Genomic DNA, 19439 nt, shown 5'->3' on the forward strand with positions numbered 1-19439 from the left:
TATGCAAGTAAGACTCTTTTAGAAGCACAAGCAAATTATACCACCACAAAGAAGGAGTTACTAGCAGTTGTTTTCGCCTTGGACAAATTCCGCTCTTATCTTTTAGGGTCCAAGGTGATTGTATACTCTGATCATGCCGCAATGAGGCATTTAATGGCCAAAAAGGAAACAAAGCCTCGTTTGATTCGATGGATACTCTTACTACAAGAGTTTGATCTAGAGATACGGGACAAGAAAGGATCTGAAAATGTTGTAGCTGACCATCTTTCTCGTATATTTCTTGAGTCCTCTCTCCTCCCAGTGCATGATTCCTTTCCGGATGAGCAACTGCTTGAGATCACGCCTCAAGAAATACCATGGTATGCTGACATAGTTAATTATCTTGCTACAAGTAAGGTCCCTTCTTATTGGTCTAAGCAAGCTAAGGATCATTTTTTCAAGCAAATCCGATCCTATTTTTGGGAGGATCCTGAACTTTTCAAGTACTGTGCTGATCAGATTATTCGCCGTTGTGTACCACAAGGTGAAATTCATAGTATCCTCATGTTTTGCCATACTCTAGCATGTGGAGGACATTTTAGTGCGCAAAAGACTGCGGCGAAGGTTTTGCAAAGTGGATTCTTCTGGCCATCCTTGTTTAAGGATTCTTTCAATTTTTGTAAGGTGTGTGATCGATGTCAACGCCTTGGAACAATATCCCGGAGGGACATGATGCCTCTAAACCCCATCCTAATTGTGGAAATTTTTGATGTATGGGGGATAGACTTCATGGGACCCTTCCTGCCATCTTTCGGATTTGAGTATATTTTAGTGGCGGTAGACTATGTATCAAAATGGATAGAGGCTGTGGCAACCAAAACCAATGATCATAAAGTTGTTGTGAAGTTCATTCAGACAAATATTTTTAGTAGATTTGGTATGCCTCGAGCAATTATCAGTGACGGAGGAACACATTTTTGTAATCGATTCATAAAAACATTGCTTGTCAAATACTCTGTCACTCATAAAGTTGCCACACCCTACCATCCTCAGACAAGTGGCCAGGTGGAATTATCTAATAGGGAGATAAAGAGAATTTTAGAGAAAACGGTTCGGCCGGATCGCAAGGATTGGTCATTGCGCCTCAATGATGCATTATGGGCCTACCGTACAGCTTTCAAGACATCGATTGGCATGTCGCCATATCGGCTTGTTTATGGCAAGGCATGCCATCTCCCTGTAGAGTTAGAGCACAAGGCTTGGTGGGCAATCAAGACCTATAATTTTGATATGAAATCTGCAGGGTCCTACAGAAGGTTACAATTGAGCGAGCTTGAAGAGCTCCGCAATGATGCTTACGAAAGTGCCCGGATGTACAAGGAAAGAACGAAAGCATTTCATGATAAACACATCCGGCCGAAGACTTTCGTTCCAGATCAGAAGGTATGGCTTTACAATTCTAGACTTAGCCTGTTTCCTGGTAAACTCCGTTCGAGATGGGATGGGCCCTTTATAGTCACATCTATATCCCCTCACGGAGCGGTTGAGTTAAAAGATCCCAAAACTGGCCAATTTTTTAAGGTTAACGGTCAGAGATTAAAACCCTACATTCAGGGCATGGCGCATAACGAAGATGTGGAATCCGTTGATCTAACGGATCCCATCTACTTTTGATACTTAGAGCTTCATCTTGTACATTATTTACCTAAGTATACTCGGTGGTACTTTTGTTTTGTTGTGCATACGTTTCATCACCGTGTATTTTGTTTTGTTAATTTATTTTATTTTTACTGTTTTTATCTCTCTGTTTGTATTTTTTTTTTTAAAAAAAAAAGGGGAGGGGGAATTCGATCGATCTAATTTATAAGTAGAACGATCGAATTGTCGATCGATCGAATTTATAAGTAGATCGATCGAATTGTCGATCGATCGAATTTATAAGTCGATCGATCGACATCGCCCACTAGCCACGTGACAGGGTTTTCAAACCCCCGTGCCCTCCTCACTCACTCATTTTCTTCCTTTTTCAAAAACCACCGAGAGCACTTCTTCTTCCCTTTCGGTTCCTTCTTCCCAACTCCCCTATTTCCTCATTTCTTGTTCATTTTTCATCAAATTTTTTTTCCTCCAATCTCTTCCTCTTCCCTTTTCCTCCATTTCCCACCAATTCCAAGTCAAAAATTTTTCCTTCCTTAGCAAATTTTTTGTGGCCCACCACGTGTTTGTAAAAAGTCCTCAAGGAGCCTTTTTGATGGAACAAGACTCTCCTCTCTCCCCCGACAGTCCCGGCCACCTTGGTGAGTTTGTTACACCAGAATGGCGGCACAAACCGTTCAATGTCGAAACTCGTTTCGACATTGTCGGTGAATTCCGAGAGAAAGAAGAGGTAAAATGGGCTTATCGTCAAATCCGGAAGCGCAACTTGTTGCCACTTTTGAAGCCCGCCGATGATTTCTTCTATCCGCCATTTGTCCGTGTGTTCTACCAGAATCTTACTTATGACACGGACAATCCGGCTTACTTGTCTTCCATCGCCTTGGGCCAACAAGTGTACGTGAGCGTTGAAGATATTGCTAGAGCACTTGGTTGCCCCACTACCGACCCGAGAGGCCGTTTTGGTGAGTACCCTCCCCATTGTGATTTACATTTCATTATTCATGACATGTTTGGAAGGGCTTACGGCGATTTTAAACGCACTTGTGCGAAGAGAGAACAATTGCCACCTCACCTATTACTAGTCGATTCGGTCTTAAAGAAAAATGTATGTCCATTGGGGCATAAAACACAGAGGATAGGTGACGTTTTACATGCTCTTTATGCTTTTGAGAAGCGATATTGGGTGAACGTCCCAGAGATAATTTGGAGGCAAATGTACAAGTGTTGGGAAGATATGATCGAGAAGCGGCTGTGGAACGCTGCACAGAGACCACTTCCATTTCCGTGCCTCATTACCAAGCTTATCATTTCTAGTGGAATTCATTTTCCGGAGCGGGCCAACTTAGATAGGAGTATTCCAGTGTTCGGTCTAGCTCAGTGGACGCAGAGTATTTCCCATATGCCACAGTTGGGCGAACCACAGGCCGACATGGAGGTCGATGATGCACGTGCGGAGGCGACACACGAGGGTGAGCAGTCATCTCCCGGGCAGACTTCAGTTCCGTCCCCTGTCACTGATTTCTCATTACTACAGAGTCAGTTGGACATTTTAGTTGGAGAGATGCGCGACACGCATACTGAGATGCGAGAGACTCGTACGGAGATCCTGGCTCGGCAGAGTGCTATGGAGGACATGTTACGTCAGATTCTAGGACGTCTTCCACCACCTCCGGATGCCGCACCATGAGTGTTGTTGGGCACCTATGTTTCTTTGCTTTGTTTTGATTATGACATGTATTTCTTTTGATAGACATTGTGTTTTCTTTTGGGATATTTTATGTTTTACACAATGTACTTTTGATATGTCATTTTGATGTAACGGATAACGTATGGTTTTAATATTGTCGTTCGGAATGTGAAATATTTCTTTATTGTTTCTTTTTCTTTTGTATATTACTTTTGTTTCTAGTTTTGCTTTTCAGGTTAAACTATTTCCACCCTCTAAGTTTGGGGGTATGCTCTGAGCCATACCTTCCCCAATCAGGTTTTCTTTTATACCTGATCTTGTGCTTACCTTTGATATACACATTGAGGACCATGTGTCCTTTAAGTTTGGGGGTATGGAGACACTTTTCAGATTTTGTCCATAATTTTTATTTTTTTGTTAACATGTACATATTACTCCTTAGAATACTGTTGATTTATAATTGTGAATTGCGTTTCATTGGCAAATTTAAACTTTCGAACACATAAACACAAGTAGAGATTCTAATTTGTTCACTCACCTTGGGCTATGAAAATGCATGTGTTGAAAAATTTGAAAATCACGAAATACATTGGCATTTTGCTTGTGGGGTATGATTTTAAGTTGTAACCATACATAGTTGTTTTGAGTGTCTTAGATTGAATTTGAATGCCTTGTGGGATGGATGACTTGGGCATTATAATGGCATGAGTTGAAAAAAAAAAAAAGCTTCATTGAGTAACCGGACCTCTTGCCTCATTAAGCATTGAGTGTTCGCGTCAAAAGATGTAAGTAAATAAAAAATGGTTAGTTTGACTTCGTAGTTCTTTTTGACTTAAGTTATTAAGCCCTTTGGGATGTTCTACATCTAGTGCCCTAAAGCCGTCTGGTTTGGGAGTCACTGGCCTAACACTTGTACATAGGTCAATTAGACGCTTAATGGAGTTAAGCATTGCACAACCATGTTAATATTGTAAATAAAATTAAAACATTGCCTATGCCTTGGTTATTCCATCTTGTGAGAAATTTAAATAAATTTGAGACATTAGAAGCACATATATGTATGAAATACTTTGAAACACCATAGCTATATGTTAATATCTAAGTGCATCGATTTGAACATATGATATTTTGTCCAGCCATTTGTGAGTAAATAGAAAGGAATTCTCGAAATTGTGTAAGATGGGTTTGTTAGTTTAAAATTATTCATGAATAGGAGTCCATTATTTTGAAGATACTTTATTCTTTGGGTTAACATAAATGTTTGTAGGTAGCATTTCTGCTAAACCTTCACGAGACTTCACTCGTCCACTAGGATAGCCTAGGGGTTTAAAAGGCTTATTGCATGTGCTAAGTGCAATCGTGATTCCCACGAAAGAGGATTTATAGTAGTTGTTTAAATTTAATCTTTAAATTGTAATGCTAGGGACTAGCATTATGTAAGTTTGGGGGTGTGATAAGCGTTGAATGTTTACATTCAAAGCCCCTTAATTTACATATGTTAAACCCTAGTTTGTGTTGTTAAATAACGTGTTAGTATGTTTTAGTGTTTCATCTATTTTTTAGGTCTTAATTGAAAAACAAGAAAAAATCAACAAGTGAAGCCTAATGAAGATATGTGAAGATCAAGTGTTCCTGCCTAGAAGAGAAAAATCGATCAAGTATATTCGATCGATCGACATTTCCTTGAGAAAATAAATCGATCGATCTACATTCGATCGATCGAAATCTCCAAGGCAAAAGAAGTCGATCGATCGACTTCGGATATTTCAGAAAGATCTGCAGATGTCGGCAGCTTTTTGTGTGGCTCAAATTCATCCTCAAGTTGTGCGGTTCTAATCAAAAGTTGTCACCATCATTTTGTGCGGTTGAGAGTGATTGTTTGAGCTTGGTTTTTCATACCAATTCCTCCATAAATAGAGGATGGACGTGTGGGTTAATAATATAGTTAGTTTAATTGATAAATTGTATTTTGAGCTTTTGTGCATTGGAGTGATGCACTCTTTTCTTTATGTTTTCCAGAGAGCTAGTTTCAAGGTATGTTTATGCTGTAATTTAGTCTAAACTCATTTTTATAGTAAAGTGAAGTTGGAGTTGAATTATTCAAGTGTTCTTTATAATTTCCTTATATTTCCAGCACTTCTTTCTTCTTCTTCCTTTTGTTTTTGTGTTATTTTATGTTGAAAACAATTATGGAATCCTTAGATTCCAGAGCCCATAGCTTGTTCTTTAATGTTCTACTTAGAATTTCTTTTCTTTAAAGCTTGTTTTTGAGTATCTTTTTAGTTGTTAAAGTAGATTCAATAATTAAAGTTAGTAGTTTTTACATCTTATTAGTGTGGGTTGTAATTTTTATATCCTCTAGAGTAATGGGTTCTTCTTCTTCTATAAGAGAATTCCATAACTCCATGAGTAGCTAATTTAGTTGTAGGGTGTTGATGAACTCTCTCTAAGGGCCATGGGGTAGATTGTGTTGTTCTTGGATTTCTATACAAGTGTAATGATTACATAACCTAAAGATGGTTGTGTAATGGTGCTCATGACATAATTTATGTGAATTTGATAAACTCATGCTAGGGAACACATATCTCTCCACACTCTTTCTAGTTTAATTATTGCTTAAAGGTTTTTCCATTCTAGTGTAAGTTTAGGTGGAGATTATGTGTTGAACTAAGATGATTTATGTTTTTTCCATGAATGTGTATGCTTATTAATAGACCTTATAATCCATACTAGGAAGCATGAATCATTCAACCCTAGATTTGAGTTAAATGACTTGTGTATGAATAGATGGTTTATCATTGTCTTTAACTAAAGTAATTTCATATTGAGGTCGTCGTGTGATTGACAATCATTACGCGCTCGTATTGCATTTGTGAAAGAAATCCGAGAGGAATACAATATACCATATGCTTAAGGATTGAGTGAAATCAATGCCCTACACTTTCCTTATTCTTAGACTTTTCATTTTTACTTGTTTAGCTTAGTGTTAGAACAAAACAAATCATCTTTTTCATAATTAAATTAGGTAACGTTTTAGGTACTTCATAAATTGAACAACCTTCCAATCCTTGTGGTACGATACCCTCCCTAGTACTATACTACAAAGTCCCGTACTATTGCGGGTGGTTAAAAATATTAAAATCCACGTTGTTGTGAAAACCGATTAAGTGTAAAATGAAATTCCTATTTTTAAATCATCGGTTGGATCGCTACCAGCTGTCCCTAAGACACCATTTGAATTATGGAATGGATGGAAACCAAGTTTAAATCACTTACACATATGGGGTTGTCCTGCTGAAGTGAGGATTTATAATCCAAATATAAAGAAGTTAGACCCAAGGACAACCAGCGGTCATTTTATCGGCTATGCAGTCAACTCCAAAGGATTTAGGTTCTATTGTCCTTCTAATAATACTAGAATTGTTGAGTTTATGAATGCAAAATTCTTAGAAGATCTTGAACATAGTGGGAGTGCTTATCCTCAAAGGATTGAATTAGAGGAAGCACAAGAGTTGACTGATTCTCCTTTATCTAAAAGACGTTTGATTATGTTTAAGGAAATCCAAACAAATTGCCTTGAACCACAATCAATTTCAGAACAGTCAACTCATGAGGAACAAGTTCATATCGAACCTACTCAAACCCCTCAACATGAGGAGGAAGTAGGATTAAGAAGATCTTCTAGAATAATTAGACCAGCAATCTCTAGTGATTATATTGTATACCTCCAAGAGTCCGATTTCGATGTTGGGCCTAAGGATGATCCAAATTCATTTTCACAAGCCATGAGTGGGGAACACTCCACATTATGGTTAAATGCCATGAAGGAAGAAATGGAATCCATGGCTAAAAATCAAGTCTGGGATCTTGTTGACTTACCAGAGAAAGCTGTAGCCATAGGCTGCAAATGGGTTTACAAAACCAAAAGGGATGCTTCTGGTAATGTTGAACGATATAAAGCTAGACTTGTGGCCAAGAGTTTCACACAAAAGGAAGGTATTGATTATCATGAAACCTTCTCTCCAGTATCCAAGAAGGATTCATTTAGGATAACCATGGCATTAGTAGATCATTTTGATCTAGAGCTACATCAAATGGATGTGAAAACAGCTTTTTTGAATGGGGATCTTGAAGAAGAGGTTTACATGAAACAACTTGAAGGTTTTGATGATAATACTCAGAAAGCTTGCAAACTAAATAAATCTATTTATGGACTAAAACAAGCCTCCCGTCAATGGAATATTAAATTTCACAAAGTTATTACCTCATTTGGTTTTATTGAGAACTTTGTTGATCAATGTATATACCTTAAGGTCAGTGGGAGTAAAGTCATATTTTTAGTCCTATATGTAGATGATATTTTACTTGCAAGTAATGATTTAGGTTTGCTGCATGAAACCAAACAGTTTCTTTCTCAAAATTTTGAAATGAAGGATTTGGGTGAAGCCTCTTATGTCATTGGCATAGAGATTCACAGAGACAGAAAACAGAAAATATTAAAACTGTCTCAAAAGGCCTACATTGAAAAAGTTTTGGAAAGATTCAGGAAAGATTCAGAATGAAGAACTGTTCGGCTTCTGTAGCACCTATCATTAAAGGAGACAAATTCAGTAATGATCAATGTCCCCGAAATGCATTGGAACAGGAGCAGATGAAGAACATTCCATATGAATCTGTAATTGGCAGTCTATTGTATGCACAAGTTTGCACTAGACCTGACATTGCGATGGCAGTTGGAATGTTGGGTCGATATCAAAGTAACCCAGGAATGGAACATTGGAAAGCTGCAAAGAAAGTCATGCGGTATTTGCAAGGAACAAAAGACTACGGTTTGACATTCAGACACACTGACCATTTGGAGGTGGTTGGGTATTCAGATTCAGATTTTGCTGGATGTGTAGATAGTAGAAAATCTACTTCAGGGTATATCTTTCTCTTGGCTGGAGGGGCTATATCCTGGAGAAGTAACAAGCAAACTATAGTTGCTACATCTACAATGGAAGCAGAATTTATTGCGTGCTATGAAGCCACTACACAGGCGCTATGGTTAAGAAATTTTGTTGGTGGTCTCAAAATTGTCGATTCTATAGCGAGACCAATCAAGATCTTCTGCGATAATCGTGCTGCCATATTCTTTTCTAAGAATAATAAAAGTGGAAGCAGAAGTAAGCATATTGACATCAAGTATCTTCGTGTGAGAGAGAACATCAAAAGAAATGAAGTGCTCGTTGAGCATATCAGTACTGAATTGATGATTGCGGATCCTATAACTAAAGGTTTACCGGTAAAGCTGTTTAAAAGTCATGTGGAGCATATAGGACTCATTGATTCATTTTGTACTTAGTTCTTTCTAATTTGTCTATAGACATCAAGTTATTATTAATAAAGTTTGTGCACATTTGTTACATTATCCATGGGGATAAAATTAAAGTTGGACCCGAATAACTTATAGGAAGTTTATTCATAAAGTTTGATTGCCCATATAGTACTCATTTAAGGAATATTTTATATGTAATACATGGAAGGGACGACTTATTATATAAAGTTTTACCGCCATGATTCATGTGTAATATTCTTTATGTGAGTGGGAGGATTTCATGAATGGCTGGAATAAATAAAGTGATAATCATATTGAAGAATCGGACATCTAGGGAATTATATGTGTCATAAGGGTCAAGTGGGAGAATGTAAGAAATTACATATGTGTCCCTTAGACACATTTAATTCATTGTAACGGTTAGAATTTAAATAATTATCATAACGGTAATTATTTAATTTATTGTAACGGTTGGAATTTAAATAATTATCATAACGGTAATTATTTAATATAAGGATTGAATATGATTTATTCCACATTAAGTTATATGAAATCGTAACGGTTTAAAACGGTTTTTATATTAAATTTTCTGATTTATTCTCCTTGATGGGAGGAGAATAATCAGCTATCTATTGATGATGAGGGTCCCTAGCCTACCTATATATAGAGCCATGTGTATCCATCTATTGGCACACTCATAGGCATATGCCAAAAGAACTCTCTGAATTTTGTTTTTACAGATTTTGGTGTTGTAGAAAACTTCTTCGTTCTTCGTTCTTCATCAAGCTTGAACAAAATATGGCTGGAGGTATTTATAATTCCGCTGCTTATTATTTTATAGCATTTTATTTATATATTATGCTTACAAATATTTCATGCATTTTACCCTCTACTGGCTCTAGAGTTCCAAACTGTCGCCCATACACGTAGAAGCTCTGTTTTAAAAACCTTTGACCCCAACATACGATTGTAACGATTCCAATCCCAGCAACAAACACGTCGTTTGCGCTAAATGGGCGACCCTCTGGATGCTAATGAAATTGGAGAAATGGAAGGTGGAAGAAGGAGCAATGCAGAATCTCCGAGATTTAGAAATCCGATCCTGTCGTGAACTAAAGGAGCTTCCAGACAAGTTGCTAAATCTGAGCAACATTCAGGAAATAATTTTAACGAGCATGCCCGAGGGATTTGTAGAAAATTGTAACACCCCGTATTTTAAGATATTGAATAAAATATCTTAAAATATGATTTAAGACTTAATAATAAGGAAAATGAATAAATATGAATATTTATAAAAGTAAATATTTATTTATTAAGGAGCCTTTATAGTTTCAGTTTAATAAAAGTTCAAACGGACATTAAATTTTGGAATAATGAAAATAGGGTCAAACGAACTCTGTTTTGATTGATTCAAAAGCCAAAACACTTGTCTCGAAGCCCTCTAACTACCCTCTGAATTTCATAATTTTTGGACTCCATTTAATGCCTGAAAACACCCACGAAAAATTATTCCTTTGATTTAAACGAAAATTCATATCTAACATTGGTGGGTCCATTTTATTCTTACATAAGCCAGCCCATTTTTAGTTCTTGAAAACCCAGGCCAGCCTACAAATTGATGCCCATTTCTCACGTGAAGCCCAGCCCACATGTTCAAAAAAATGAGAGAAGAAACTAGGCAAGTTCATATACACGTTCAAGTTAGCTACCAAGTTGGGAACTAATTCTAGTTACTTGTAGATTAAGTGAATGAAGACATTCTTTCATCTGTAATGATTCACGAGACAGCTCACAACCCACCTGTGTTTATCCCAGCCGTTGGATGATTTTTGATCCAAGCAATCCTAACCATCCAAGCTGCTATATATTGAGAGGTACAGCCCTTCCCTTCACGCACATCTTCTCATTCCTTCTTATTCTCTCAGTCTCAGCAAGCGAAAAAACTCTCTTGTGCCCTCTTTCTCTGGTTTTTCCTCTCAGTTCAGCAGCATAAATCAGTTGTTCTTCCTCCTTTTCTCTTCTCTGTTTTCTGTTTTATTGCAGCAACTCATAGATGCTGCAATTTTCTGTAAAACCAGCAACACTTCTCCTCTTTGCTGCATATAAAAAACAGCAAATAAACTCACTGTTTCACAGCCCAAAACAGCAGCACCTCTTCTTTTAAAAGTTGCAGAAAAGTCCTCTTTGTATCTCTCAATTTGCTGCAGAATAAAAAAAAGGATCACTCTTCTTCCCTTTGATTCTTTCGGCTCATGTGAGTTGCTGCAAGAGAGAATTCTCTTGTATCTCTCACGGTTCAGAATCAGAAAAAGAGAAAAAGATTCTCTTGGTAAGTCTTCTTCTCTCTCAAACTCTCTCTTCTTGTGGCAGTGGGTGTGTCTTTAGAGAGAACAAAAAAAAAATAAGAAAGGAAAACAAAAGAAGTCTCTCTCTCGGTCAACTAGGATAGAAAAGGAAAAAGTTCAAAAAAAAAAGAACAAAAAGGAAGTGAGGTACAATTCTTGATGGACCATCTCCTTCTCTTTCTCACGTAAGTCCTCCTTTTGTTTGTGTTAGTCAACTTAAAAGGTAAAAAGCAGCAAAAGGCAAAGAAAAAGAAAAATATAAAAAGTAATGAAATAAATGGATTCTTTAATATCTCAAAATACCATTTTGAGATATTTAGTGAGCCCTTGATTTATGTTCTGTAAATTTCTAATTTATAAGTTTCGTGATTTTACAATTTTTATTATTTTAAGTATCTAACGTTTTAAGTTGTGTTTTTAACAGGTTATTTCAAGTAACGTATTTAATTAATAAATCACGCCATTATAATGCCCGAGTAAAAAGTAACTATTTTACAAAAGTGCAACTACGCCGCCCTAATATTTTAAATTTTTTAGGTGTTATTAATATTAATGTCGTTATTCTGCCCGGATTTTAAAAAAATAAAATAAGGTTATTATTCTATTCATTTGTTTTGAAACATAAAGCTCATTATTTATATTTGGTAAGTTGATATGTTTATTTGATATAAAATATATATATATATATATATATATATATGTGTGTTTTTTAAAGTTAAAGCTTTTATAATGCCATTTTAACTAAAAAATGGTATTTTAGTCATTATTTATAAATGATGTTATAATGCCCACATGAAATATGTGGCATTACAATTAATCTAGTTTATATGCCGTTATAATGTCTAAACGACATTATGTTTAAAGGCCTTAATAAATGTCGTAGTAAGATCCGCATAAAAGATTAGTAACGAAATGTAATTGGACAAATTGTATTTATGGAGATAATATTTAAATAGGAAATTATATTAAGAATTAAAGGTCCGAAATTAGAATAGAATTAAAATGCATTTTTAGTGAATTATACTAATTCACTATTTGCTTGTATTATATATGTATATATTGCAGTGATTATATCTGTGAACGCTTTCCTGAAACTAGAAGAATTACTGTGAGTATTTCTTACTTACTGGGGATGATACGTGTGGTGGTTTTTGATTATGTGTTGAAGTCTGCTTTATTTAATTGTATGCATATGGTTTGGCATTTGATATGTTTAATATGCTTTGATTGGAATTATGTATATGATGTTGTTTGCATGATCATATTATGAGTTATGAATGGGTTAGTAAAAAGACTGGAGGTTTAGGTACCAAGGCGTCAGTGAATTGAGGAGACTGAGGTTTACGTACCAAGGCGTCAAGCAATTGATTAGACCAACGGGTAAACCGAAAGTTTAGGTACCAAGGCATCAATACACTGATAAGACCGACGGATAAACCAAAGGTTCAATGATTAATAACAAAGCTGGTGAGCATAGGCCACCAGTGGGAGCATAGGCCCCCTGAGAGATTTAATGAAGCATAGGCTTCCATTATTAAGCATTGAGCATAGGCTCGTAATGAAAAAAGCATAGGCTTTTATTTAACGAAGGATAAGCTCATAATAAGTAAAGCATAGGCTTCAAATGGATGGAACATAGGTTCTTCTTAAGGTTAATGCGAGAAGTATATAAGGTTGTGCATGTATTTTTATAACTGTCATCATTTGATTGCTCAGTGTACTTTTAAATAATGCAGTATTTCACTATGGTCAATGACTGTTGACTCACTTGACCATAGCATGCGATTGTGGTGATCACTGCAATCTCATGCGAGTTTTTGCAGGGTAGATCGAAGGTTAAGACTACTGGAATAATTATTTTAATAAGTAATATTTGTTATGTTGGAAAAGACAGTAATTATGTATTTATTAAGTGTCGCTTGTGGCACATATGTTATTATTTTGGATATAATTATTATATCAGAATAAAAGGTTATTATTTTTATATAACAATGTTATTTAGTCAGCTCTGATGTGTCATTGTTAAAAAAAATTATATTCCGCTGCTAGTTTATAACTCTAATAAGTTAGTAATGTTACGTGAAAATTGAAAAAATTTCACATACACTTTTTATAAAAGCGTAAAAGCGGGACGTTACAAAAATGTTCAAGCCGACCAGCATAAGAAGAAAATAATCACCACTAGAAAGTCTCCAGTGTGAAGCAGGTTTCAATCCATTGCCTCCTTTACTAGCGATTGCTCTGTTTTTGTCAAATTAATCTCCATATCTTTTAAATAGTTACTCTTCAACTTACTTTCAGGAGATAGTGTGGCTTGTGCTAAAAGCTTGGAATACAACCTGACTGAAGGAGCTGCAACCCGATCGAACACCCTTAATTTGCTAACTGTTGTTTTAATGTCGTTGCTATTGATGTTGCTGTGTTTCTGTTCTTGTTGCTACTGCCGTGTTTTCATGTTGTTAAGAGAGCGCTACTCTATATCACGTTAGAAACATTCAGTGATTGTTTGATTTGTTTCATATGCTTGTATCAGACTTCATTTATATCCCTTTCAGTACAACAGTAAGGAATGCTTTTTCTTGGAAGCTGAAGTTGGCACCACGACACAAGTCATTGAAGAACACAAAAAATGGCACCAGTAAAATCCACGCTCACCGCACCAATGATAAGAGAAAAACCTAAAACCAAAACCAACACCAGAATTCCAACAAGTGGAAAACCCAACCATAAATATACCACATGTCTCCACCACAGATCGCCGAAGGCACTCCAAAAGTCGGCACAGAACCTGCCGACAGCCACCAAGAAGCTAAAACCACCGCAAACAAGTTGGCCGATAGTCACCAACCAACAACCGCCACCAAGAATCTCCAAGATTGAGGAGATTGAGGAGGCCGAATGTGTCCTTTGTGCTGGACACAGTACACCCTTCATATGATATGCGAAGGGCATTTTTGGATTTTTAGCCTTAAACGTCCCGTGCCATGCACATTTAGTGTTTTCCATCCATTTAAACGGCATAAACAGATGGAGGGGACCAAAAAACAAACAATTGGCAGTTTGGGGGGCCGGACTACAAGCACTAGTAATTCGAGGGGCCATCCGGAGAACGGGTGATAGTTTGGGAGGCTTTTTTGTACTTAACCCTAATGTATATTTTCTTTCTATCAATCGTCTCATTAGTGGTCTTTTTATCTTATCTTTCTATTGTTGAAATTCCACGTACTATTTTTAGAAAGAAACTTATCATAGCCGAAAACTTTGACTATGATAAGCGATTGTTCTTATCCTTTTAAAAATAGTGTAAGAAAATAATATTTTATATAGTACCATGATCTATTTTATTGGTCAATTTACCGACTACGATGGGTACAAGTACTAACCTTATACGGTATCTGTCTCCATATTTGCGAATTCCTCCTTATCAGCATTGTTAAGAACGAGAGAGTATACTCGTGCTCGAGTAGAATTTCATTGTTGCGATCCAATTCCTTGCGACTTTGTCTCTTCTGCAGGATTCATTGGGCAATTCTTCAGGAAATGATCAGGCTTACCACACTTGAAATAGGGGGCAAAAATGTATTTATCCCTTTATATTAAAATAATGTTAAGGGAACCACTTTTGCTTTCATAAATCTAGGGTACAACTTTTAGTTCCCTTGGTGTTTTCTAGTTTTGGGAACAACAAAGAAATCTGAGTCAAGAAATTTTTTCAAAGTTTTTCATACATATAAGAGAAAGAAATGAGATTTAGAGAATCTGCTGTTAGAGCTTTAACCCAGTTGGTTTAGTGCGACTGTTCTCACTATGGCTACCAACATTCAATTTGTTGGCCTCACACATGTAGCAGCTCTAAACAACCCAATCTTTGGATTGTTTAAAAAAAACTGCCGTTCTTAACCGTGGGCCAAGAATTTATTAGATTGGTTTTATTTCTTAATCCTATATATTTTCAGTAATTTTTTATATTTTTGATTGGCAGTGTAATGACTGTTTTGGAGAGATTGTTGGGATCCTTCGCCCCTTCTTTGTGAAGTTTGCTTAGTTTTGGTGTAATCTTATTTTACAAAATAAAAAATAAAAAATCATTTTCGTTTTTCAGATCTTGAGAGTCAGTTTGTTTATTTTCGTTTTTCAGATCTGTAGCTTGGTATTTATATACTGAACCTGAAAGTGACCTTAATTTTGTTGACAATGCCCCCTTTGCAGCCCAACACCAGAAAATTTTCATTCTCTCTTCGGATGTCCCTATCGACACCAGGAAAAAATTTCAACACAAGAATTGTTGTTGTCGTTTTTTTTTTTTTTGACATGAATTGTTGTTTAATCAAAGAAAGGAAATTTAAGAACTTAACTTCTATTCATAAGCAATTGGCTCCATATGTTTGGTGTCATTATTACGTACTCATAAACGACTACAACAGCTTCATTTATTAGCAAGACGAAATTAAGCAGTATTTATGGCTTGACAAGAACACATGCAAGCTGATCAAAATTAAGCAGAATTTAGTTGTAGGCATCAGAGTGTGCCAAGAGGTAGCTCTCAACTGCCTTGAGAAGTCCCACGGCCTTTTCTTTTTCAATCTTAATCTGCTCTGCATTTATCTCATGGTCGCCTTTGGTGTGGAACTTGTTGCTGATCTTCAAGATGGATCCTCCATCAGGGGCTGCCACTATCTTGATCTCGTTACAGATCTTCTCCAGTGTGTCGCCCACGGCACCACCCTCGATCACGCTGAAGCTGTATTTGAAGTTTACGCGATCAACCTCATCAACCCTCTCCTTTACGTACTTGAAAGGGCTGCCTGAAGGATATACGCATATTTTATATATATAGAAAAGCACATGTTACTTCTTCCATTCAATACGGCAATACCTATATATATATGATGCTATGAATGATGCGATATGGAGATTAGGACATAAACTTATAATTAATTAACCTTCGGGAAAGGTGATCTTCTTGATGGTTCCAGGCCCTCCATTTCCTTCAATGTTCTCAACACTGCTAACAGCTTCAGGTGCAACCTTTGGAAGGAGCTTATCGCCATCAAGGATAAAGGCCTTGAACAGCCGAGCCGCTGGGATAACGGAGGGGGTCTCAGCCTCGTAATTGAAAACTCCCATGATGAACTAAGAGTTTTGGACTTGATCAAAGGAAGTGGAGTTGCAGCTAGGATTGATTGAACTTGGTGTGTTTTTTGAGTGGGCCGGAGCTTGGCATTTATAGACCGAGTTGTAGGAAATCCCATATATGGCACATAAGTAGTTATGACTTATTCCTTTTAGATTGATAATGAAAAATCATAGGCAATCATGGGAATCAGTTTCATAATATTGTGCTGCTTTTACTCCTTAATGAGAGGAGAAAAACCAGCCATCACTCATCAAATTTGGTTGAAGGGATCCCTATATAGCATATAAATAAACAACGTACAGTAAGCATATATAGATTAGAAGAACCTCTTTAATTCTATCCATCAAATCTGAAAGAGGCTCCATGATATGCGTCATTCTTGACCATTCCTGGGTTGCAACCATTTAGAATTTGACACTGCTATTAACGTTGAATTTGGACGGAATGATTGAAATTGAGAAAAAAAATTAAAAAATGAATATCCTAAATTGAGACTTTTTGAAGTTTAAGATTATAATTGCAAAAGTAATAAAAGATCAGGGGTTGTAAGTGAAGTTTTTCTTTTTCCTTTTACGATCTTTTATCACTTTTGCAATCATAACCTCAAACTTTCACTACAAAAAATTGAGGGTTTACTAACGTGCAAATTTTTGTAGGTTACTAACATTAGTAACGTGCTAACAATTCGCACATTACTAAAAACTTTAGTAACATGCTAATTTTAACACGTTACTATTTGGCAACGTGCGAAAATCTGCACGTTACTATTTGGTAATGTGCCAAAATTTGCACATTACTAAATTTGGTATGTTATTAAAGTAGTAACCATAAAATTTTGCACGTTACTAACAAAATTTAGCACATTACTATTTAGTAACGTGCTAAAATTTGCACGTTACTAAATATTATGTCAATATAATTTTTAAAAAAATAATAAAATTTTAAATAATTAGTAACCTGACTAATTTTGCACATTACTAAATTTAGTAACGCGCAAATTGTTTGCACGTTATTGAATTAGTAACATGCAAAATTAGTAACGTGCAAATTCTTGCACATTACAAAAATAGTAACATGCAAAATTCTTGCACATTACTAAGTAGGTATGATTTTTTTTTTTTTTTTTTTAAAAATAATTTTAAATTTTAAATTATTAATGACGTGTCAAATTTAACACATCACTAAATAATAATGATCTATCATGATCTACCATGATTAATCGGAAGATCTATCAATCCTATTGATCATGATCTATCATGATCAATTGGATGATCTACCATGATTGATTGGATGATCTATCGATCCTATTGATCTATCATGATTGATCGGATGATCTACCATAATTGATCGAATGATCTATCGATCCTATTGATTTATCATGATGGATCAGATGATCTATCGATCCTATTGATCTATCATGATCGATCGGATGATCTATCATGATGAATCGGATGATCTATCAATCATATTGATCTATCATGATTGATCGGATGATCTATCGATCATATTGATCTATCGATCCTATTGATCTACCATGATTAATCGGATGATCTATCGATCTTATTGATCTATCATGATCGATCGGATGATCAACCATAATTGATCGGATGATCTATCGATCCGATTGATTTATCATGATCGATTGGATAATCTATCGATCCTATTGATCTATCATGATGGATCGGAGAATCTATCGATCATATTAATCTATCATGATCGATCGGAAGATCTATCGATCCTATTAATCTATCATGATCGATCGGATGATCTACCATGATTGATCGAATGATCCATTGATCCTATTGATTTATCATGATTGATCGGATGATCTATCCATCCTATTGATCTATCATGATCGATTAGATGATCTATCATAATCGATCGAATGATATATCGATAGTTTAAGGATCTATCGATCTTATTAATCTATTTTGATCGGATGATCTACCATGATTGATCGGATGATCTAATATGTTAGTTTAACATACAATATAAGGCAAAAATGTCTTTTTGTTTTTCAAAAGACAAAAATGTCTATAAATTTGAAAAAAATAAAATAAAATAAAAATAACTTTTTTTAAAAGAAAAAAAAAACGAGAAAGGAAGATTTTTTTTAAAAAAAACCAAAATTAAGTTAAAAATAAAAATTAAAAAAATTAAAAAATTAAAAATTAAAAAATTAAAAAAACAAAAAACAAAAAAAAGAATAAAAACCAATTTTTCGAAAAAAAAAAAAAGTTATTTAAAAAAAAATTAAAGAAAAACGAAAAAAAATTAAAAAAACCAAAAAGAATTTTATTTAATAAAACAAACGAAAAAAATAAATAATAATTACGAAAACAATTTTTTTTGGAAAAAAGAAAACAAAAGAAAAATAAAAAAGAAAAATCTGTTTTTTATTAAATTAAAAAAAAGGAAAAATAATTTTTCTTTAAAAAAAAACAAAAAAAATATATAAATGAAAATTAGGAAAAAAAAAAACCAATATATATATATATACAAAAAAATTAATTAAAAAACAAAAAAGCTCATGATTGAGCCTTTTGGGGGGAGGGGGGTGCACGCGAGACACGAAAGCGCACCTCACCCAAAAGTTTAATATTTTTTTCGTTTTTTATTTTTTCAATATATATTTTTTTTCTTTCTAAATAGCTGTGTACTCTCTTCACTCTCTCTCTCAACTCTGTCATTTCTCACAACTCTCCTCTCTCTCTCTCTCTCTCTCTCTGGGTGTCGTCTTTGTTTCAGATATTGATTTTATTAAAATCTGCTACAATTTTAAAGAGAAACAAGAAGGAAAAGGTACATTACTCTTCTCCCATTTCTTCTTCTTTGTCTTTGTGGGTTTCCGTTTCTTTTCTTTTTTCTTCTTTTTTTTCTTCGCAAATTTTGTTAATTCATTTCTTTGGGGTTGAATTTGCAGATGTCCAGAAGTTTTTATCAGTTGTGCGATCCCGTTGGGTTATTTTTAAATTCTTATACTTCATCTTCTTCATTTTTTTTTTTTAAATATATTTTGTTTTGTGCGACTCCGGCTCCCAAGTCGGCTTCATGTTCATCCCCGCCGGAAAGATCGACTTCGGTCAAACCCAGTACATGGCTGCCACCCTCTCCGTCTAGTACTTCCCCGGTGGGCCAAGGATGGAGCTGTGGGGCTTCTTCACTCCGCCAGTGACCAGAGTGGACTTCCAAGCAGTCTTTGTGGCCAATTGTTTCCTCAGAACCTTGCCTCCGGTGGACTTGCGAGCGGTTTGCTTGGTGAAAGGCACTGAAAAAATGATAGGATCAAAGCTGGAGGGAGAGATGAAGAGAGAGGGT

The 19439-nt window shown here is 35.6% G+C and overlaps 1 protein-coding gene and 1 long non-coding RNA gene across 2 annotated transcripts; one reads left to right on the forward strand and one right to left on the reverse strand.

Moving 5' to 3' along the window:
- Positions 1 to 10725: 10725 nt before the first annotated feature.
- LOC133869522 (uncharacterized) lies at positions 10726 to 13813 on the forward strand. Its single transcript, XR_009900464.1, has 3 exons — positions 10726 to 10968; positions 12050 to 12092; positions 13540 to 13813. It is a non-coding gene; the product is annotated as an uncharacterized LOC133869522 (long non-coding RNA).
- A 1512-nt stretch (positions 13814 to 15325) lies between these two features.
- On the reverse strand, positions 15326 to 16136 carry LOC133858904 (major pollen allergen Aln g 1). The gene is made up of 2 exons (XM_062294355.1): positions 15928 to 16136; positions 15326 to 15789 (listed from the first exon to the last, which is right to left on the reverse strand). The coding sequence occupies exons 1-2, from the start codon at positions 16109 to 16111 to the stop codon at positions 15491 to 15493; spliced, it is 483 nt and encodes a 160-aa protein (XP_062150339.1). The 5' UTR covers positions 16112 to 16136; the 3' UTR covers positions 15326 to 15490.
- Positions 16137 to 19439: the final 3303 nt, after the last annotated feature.

This window comes from Alnus glutinosa, chromosome 1 (genome assembly GCF_958979055.1).
Source record: "Alnus glutinosa chromosome 1, dhAlnGlut1.1, whole genome shotgun sequence".
NCBI lineage: Eukaryota > Viridiplantae > Streptophyta > Magnoliopsida > Fagales > Betulaceae > Alnus > Alnus glutinosa.